This window comes from Pseudopodoces humilis, chromosome 6 (genome assembly GCF_049639895.1).
Source record: "Pseudopodoces humilis isolate 2021_Gansu_Grassland_sample_001 chromosome 6, ASM4963989v1, whole genome shotgun sequence".
Classification (NCBI taxonomy): domain Eukaryota; kingdom Metazoa; phylum Chordata; class Aves; order Passeriformes; family Paridae; genus Pseudopodoces; species Pseudopodoces humilis.
In genome coordinates, this window is record NC_142205.1 from 4,090,961 (window position 1) to 4,097,718 (window position 6,758).

Genomic DNA, 6,758 nt, shown 5'->3' on the forward strand with positions numbered 1-6,758 from the left:
CATTACATTGTGCTGTAAGTCAAAGGCTCTGTTGGCTGTTAGGACCAAAATCCATCGTTATATCTAAAATTCTGTGGGTATTGCAGGGAGTAAAAGTTGCCTTCTGTACTGTGAAGTAATTTTCCTAGTGGTGCTTTTATTTGAAATGTTAATTTTCCTTCCTATGATTTTTTATTATTAACATAACGCTTGGAAAAAGTGCGTATGTTTCTGTGCCCGTATTTTGTAAAAAATTAACACACTCAGGGCTTGATTCACTGCTGCCTCATTCCAGCTTTGTGCCAGTGTGGAAAAGCACAGCTTCGAAGCTGGAGCAACATGGTGGTGTAGGAAGATCTAAATGTTAATTGGAATTATGTTCATTCAGTTTAATTCTTCTTTACTGAGCCATAATAGAAGCAAGGAGCTGGAGGCCCTAAGAAAATCATGGGAAGTGCTCAGGTGGCCAAATTGGATGCATGGAATGACCACCAGCAGATTTTTGGAGAACACTCACAGCCTGTGATGGGGTTTTATGTCTCTTTTCTGGTTACAAGACTAGGAAGTGGATATTAGGGTCAGAGACTGAGTATCTGCATCTTAAAATGTGATTAATAACGGTGAAAACAGGGAGCTCTTATCTACTCTAACAGCATATAGAAACTGAAGAGAGTTAAAATGACATCAAAATACAAGACATGGTTTTCTAAAAGGTGTCATTGTAGCCTGCATCTGATCTTGAAGAAGTGCAAGATTCTGCATGCCCTTATCACTGCAGTCCATAAAATTACTGATTACTGTGTTCAGAGGTGTAGATTGAACTCTGTGTATGTGTTTAAGCATCTAATTTTGGTGCCCCCTCAATTTAAAATGCTTCCTTTAATTATTCTGTTTCTTAATACACGTAAATCAACTTTTCATGGTGGAAAATGTGAAGCTGTTGGAAACCTTCAGCAACCAGAATTCATTCAGGAACGTGCAATAGAGGCTCAATCCAGTCAGTTTATCCATACTGATTATGAAGTAAATACTATTTGATGGTATCACTTTATATTCAATATCAATCCACCAGTGTTTCAAAAAGAATCATTTAACAATGAATAATGCTTGATTGTAGATCTCTGTGGTAAATTAGAATATCCTAATTTAATAGAGTGTGATCTGTTATTTGCCAACAAACATACAGATTGCCTTATAAATCATGCAGCAGTGTGGTTATAGAATAACACTAGACTGGCTTATATTTCATTACTCCCTATTGAACAGTCATGTTTCTGCCATGTAATGTAATTTTCCATCTTTTAACTTCGTTTCTTTTACTAACAGAAATACAAATTAGTCCCAAGGAAAAATATTTACTAGGGCCAGGCAATTAACTGTGCTTTTCAGAGAATGGCAGCACATACGTGAATATCATTAAAATGCTTTATTTTTTGGTTTTCACCTCACTGTATGTAGCTGTTTATGTATTCGATGAACAATAATGAGTTTAATGCCAGAGCAGAGGAAATAAAATACCCCAGGTAAGTATAGATTAATGTGGTTTCAAATACAGGCTTTCTGTAATGTCTATTTTTGTTCACATCAGTCACTGACACTTCAAAAGGAAATGTCTCCTGAAGTCTTCTCTTAATGATTCAAAATGAAGTATGGTGTGGTTTTTGTTCTTGCCTTCTCACTGTTTATCCTTGCTTAGCATTTATATTACAGAGCCATGCTCCAAAATAGGGAGCAGGAAATGTTTGGAGTGACACAGGCCATTTGTACTAATTAAAAATAGTTAAAAACTTACTGACCACGTGGGGTGGAATCAAAGAGGTAAAGTAAAACTACATCCCATATCATTCCTGCAGTCTAGGAAAGATGTAAGTAATTGAAGCAGCTTCCATGGTATATCTGAAAGGCTTTATCACAAAAAAGGTGTATCCCATCTTCAGTATTTTAGGACAGGGATAATTGAACATCTTAAGTAGTAACCTGGCTTGCTACAGTCCTTAGGAGTGTATTTTTAGGAGCTGTGCCTGATTCACATCTTGGAAAATTGAGACATTGCCTTGAAGTCCCCATTATATGATGAAATCCTTTTGAAGACTTTGGGCAGGGGTATGTACTTCACTTCAGTGTATGAAGGAAGCTTGCTGACTGGAAGTCCCGGTGTTCTGAAGCTCAGCAAGTCCTTAAGGGCTCTTACATCCCAAGGACACCCAGGAACCTCAGGCAGGTTCGTGCATGGGAGAGGCACAAAAGTACAAAAAGCCTGGTAACCACAAAGTAACATTCCTTGAGACCATGAGTGACTCACACATTACAGGAGCTGCCAAAACCTGCAGTTAACGGTCTCATCTTTTCATTTCTGTAGGGGTTTCAGAACCTCCTTTCATCTCTTCAGATGGGATTCTCTAACAAGCTCAGTGCTGGCCTCACACTGTTCCTGTAGACACCACTGGGGGTGATACCCTGGGCTTAACAGGAATAATTAGAACAAACTGGAACACTTGGGAAAAATCCCTGTTGACCTGTTTTGCAGTTGATGTGTAACAGTAAATTTTTAAAGGTGTAAGTGAGAAGTAAAGGGGTTTTTGTTAGAAAACAGAAAATGTCTTAAACTGTAAAAAAAGAATCAATGACCAAAAAAACCCACAAACAAGCAAACAGAAAAACAACCCACAGACAACACAAGCTTTTCCTTTAATTTATTAGAAAGAATTTAATGTGAGGTACCACAGTCTCGCCTTTACTGTTCAGTGCATGATGTTGCCAGTGCTGGATACTCCAAGGTTCCCTGAGGAAGAGGATTTGTTCCAACTTCAATGCGATCTGGGAGGATCCAGTCAGGAACTGGCACAGTGATCCAGCTGTGGAATGACCTTGCTGTATTTTGTGTTGGAGTAACCTTGCTATATTTCATTTTGTTTTCTGTTTGTAGCTGGACAGTGCCACTTCTCTCATCCAGGCAGCTAAAAACCTGATGAACGCTGTGGTCCTTACAGTGAAAGCATCATATGTGGCTTCTACTAAATACCAGAAGGTCTATGGCACTGCTGCAGTGAACTCTCCAGTTGTATCTTGGAAGATGAAGGCCCCCGAGAAGAAACCTCTAGTAAAGAGAGAAAAACCAGAAGAATATCAGACAAGAGTGAGGAGAGGGTCCCAGAAGAAACATATTTCCCCTGTACAGGCCTTAAGTGAATTTAAAGCTATGGATTCATTCTAAACCACTGAGCTTTACCAGGAGGGTTTTATATTCTTTTTTTGTATGCGTACCTGCCGACTTGTGTGCGTCTGGCATGGGGTGGGGGGACAAAGTGACAATTTGCATGTGACCTGAGACTCTATTCCAGTAAATAACTCTCTGCAGTGCCCAAAATTCAGGGCATCGCCTTCTAATGCTAAGTGGACTTAACTCCAAGCTTCCTTTTTAAACTAAACTATAGCATTAAATTGGCCAAAGAAATTGCATCACGGGGGTATACATGTGGAGTAAATGATAAATTCAAGTCTAAACCCCAAAATTTTTATGCATGCAAGAAACATTAGGTTGGCAGGTATATTCAGTGAAAAAAAAAAAAAAAAATGGAATTGTAATGGTAGACCATAAAGCTTGTATTGCTTCTGTTGCAGTGCAAAAATGTACTAGCCAATATGCTTCAATGTGTGGCCCAATAATTAAATGATATAACTTTTAAGTCATCTTCATTATAGTATGTGAATTTTTAAAACAGATTCAAACTAATTCATCTTAAAAATGCTTCTTTTGAACCAGATTTTGTTCTTTATATTCTAGTAGTGTTATGATTGCTCACATTTCAATTAATCCCATTAATATGACCAGAGGTTTACTTTTGCCAATTGAATTCCTTATGGTGGAGTATGAAGCACAATATGGTGATTGACATTGCCTTTTATATTATGATTATTATTATTCTGATTATTATTATTATATTAGTAATAGAAGACCTGGTGATGGAATGTTTAGAGACACGGAAACTGACAGTGTGAGAATTTAGAGGCAAATATGTAGGTGTAGCTTGGATTACAGGTATCTGACATACCATTGTAACCACTAACTCAATAAACTCATTTAACCTTGGAATCCTCAATCTGGCTTGTCTCCTTTAATGCACAGGTATCCTCTGAATGATAGTTGATGTATAGAGTTACTAATTCTGCCTCATGCTTCCTTTTTTATTCTTCATTTTTGTGAATTTTCTCATTTTTTAATAACCAGAAAAGCCTCACATGGTCAGAGGGTCAAAACCAGAGTATAAATCTGAGATGGATTTAACCCTCTATACATATGTGTCATGTGGGATGAAATTATTTGTTTAAATGCAACACCTCAAAATAATCATAAAGCTAATTCAATTTATTCACTTGTAAGGCTGGCACTTCAAAACCTTGGAATCATCTCTTGTGCCACACTTTACAGACCTGTACAAAGTCCACTGCACAAATATCTGCTTTTATTCCCTTTTAACACCAACATTTATTTAACTACAGAGCCTTATCATTATTATACAGAGTATCATCATTATCAAAAAGTCTGGGTGTATATGTAAAAGAAAAATGAGCATCAATTAATTTTCCTTATAATTAGATACTATCAAGTTAAGGGAACATTCATGGCCTCACAGAGGATTTGAAACACTGTGATAAACACTGGGTTTACACCAACGGTGACAAGTGTAGCCCTTGCAGAGTTTTTGAGAGATGTTTGGATGTTGTCTCATATACGCTGATTATTCCTCAGAATAGCAAAGCACCAAATTTTGTTCTATTGCCCTCCTACACAGTCTATGTAAAGAACTGTACTCTCAGAGGTCTTTTAGGAAATTACTATTTTTGCTTTGTTTAGTTGTACTGTGTAATAAAAGCAGTTCCCCAATCAGAGCTGGAGAGTGTAGACATGACCAAAATATATGAGATGTGGGGAAGTCCTTGCAGAGCTTTCCCTACAAAGCCCTGGAGTCTGACATAGACTGACATTGCTTGTGGTAACAATTATCCCCCTAAAAGTAATTGGGATCTTTACAAATGAGATTTCAGAGACAAAAGACAGATACAGAGTCTGAAGACAAAAATAGCAAATAACAGACAAGTAAAAATGTCCTGGCATGCTGCATGAGAAAGTAAAATAGGCAATTCACCATGAATAAATGTAATAGCTCTTCTTCAGAAGTGTTTTCCTCTAAACCTCTGATGAATTAACTCGATGGTTGCTTTAAAATTAGGTTGTTGCTCTAAAAGGCATCTCAAATTTGGAAAAGTTTAGAGGAAAGCACGTAGTCTAATGGAATCTGTGAGCATGTGGACTCTCCAGTGCTGGGGTGTCCATGGATAAAAACCACAGTGGAAGGAATCTGGGATCAGTCACTCACTCAGAATAGGGACTGTGTCTGTGAAATGCTCCAGGAAAATCAGAGTCACTGAGGCAAGAATCCAGAATTATTTTGGGCAACTTAGTCCGTGGCCATTAGAGTCCTACTTTTGGATGGATTATTTGCCTTTTGTCCATCTATGCTCTAATTATCTTCATGGTCACACAATAAAATTTAGTGTTGATAAATGATTAAGTAATGCACATGATAAAATGAGCCAGCAGCCAAGCAGGATGTGCCAGTTCAGTGCCCAGCTCGTGTAGTAAGGCCAACAGGATGCGGACAGGTTTGATAGAGGAAAATATGGGGTGCCTGTGTTTGAATTGTTCATGCAGTTTTTATCCACTCATCTGAAACAAGTGATGGAAAAGTACATGGAAACATGAGAAGCATTACAAAATCTGGAACTGCTGTCATGCAAGGAAAGGCTAAATCAGGTAAGGCACCAACAGTTTTGAGCTATACGGTCTTTAAGTTCCCTTCCAAAACCATTCTATGATTCTGTGAAATTCCTAAATAAGCAAAAAGTAACCACTGGCCCTTAGAACTCAAAAATCCAGTGTTACAAAGCGAACTCAAACAGCAAGTTAATTTTTTTTTTTTTTTCTTAAAATAAGTAAGTTGTGAAACTCATTTTCACAATGTCACAATTGCCACTATGATAATTCCATTAACTGCACCAAGAATTCACCCCACAGACTTTCCATCTTGAAATCTTGCAAATCTTACAGATTTAGAAGAATTTTCAGTGTAGTGTAAAGGGTAGGCATAAAAAAATAACGTGTATTTCGGAAATATTCCCTAGAGAGAGTATTCCATTGAAAAATGGGAACTCCACACCTTTGCTCAGAAATCTGCACCCCTTTCTCATGATCATCACTTTGGTTCTCAGCCAAATTGTGTGGGTATCACACATCTTCCTGTGTACCTAGAACCTGGAAAATGTTCAAGTTGTACTTAAAATGCAAGAGAAGTGAATATATTTACATATTTCTTAATGATAGAACTTAGATATTTTTAAATGATTTGCTTCCAACTGGTAACTATACAGCAAATGCCTGTTTTGAAAATCACCATGAAGGTCAGAGAGGCCTCCCTGAGCTGAGGACAGTTTCTACTGTGGTTTTAAATTCTGTGGTCATTCTTCTTGGTACTCACATGCCAGGCATTGTATTTTCTCTGTGAGAATTAGACACCCAAGTTACTGAAGTCAGTCAGAAATGTCTTTAGCTTTTAACCTGTGGCCATAAGAAGAAGGCTAGAGAAAAATTTTGGCTTTCCATTTTGATAAACTTCCCATTTGGTAAACTTCTCATTTTGGCTTTCCCTTTTTAATAAACCATGGGAAAATGGTCGCGAAGGTATTTCAATTTATAATACACATCTTCAGCAAGGAGACAA

General features: G+C 37.6%; 1 protein-coding gene across 4 annotated transcripts in view; it reads left to right on the plus strand.

Annotated features, from left to right (window-relative positions):
- The window catches only part of CTNNA2 (catenin alpha 2), a 460,539-nt gene extending 456,559 nt beyond the window's left edge, over positions 1-3,980 (plus strand). For all 4 annotated transcript variants that reach the window (XM_014258992.2, XM_014258987.2, XM_088056519.1 and 1 more), the window contains one exon: positions 2,906-3,980. In XM_014258992.2, coding sequence (XP_014114467.1) covers positions 2,906-3,193 — 288 coding nt within the window. In that variant the 3' untranslated portion in view covers positions 3,194-3,980. The remainder of the gene's footprint in view (positions 1-2,905) is intronic.
- The last annotated feature ends 2,778 nt before the right edge of the window (positions 3,981-6,758 follow it).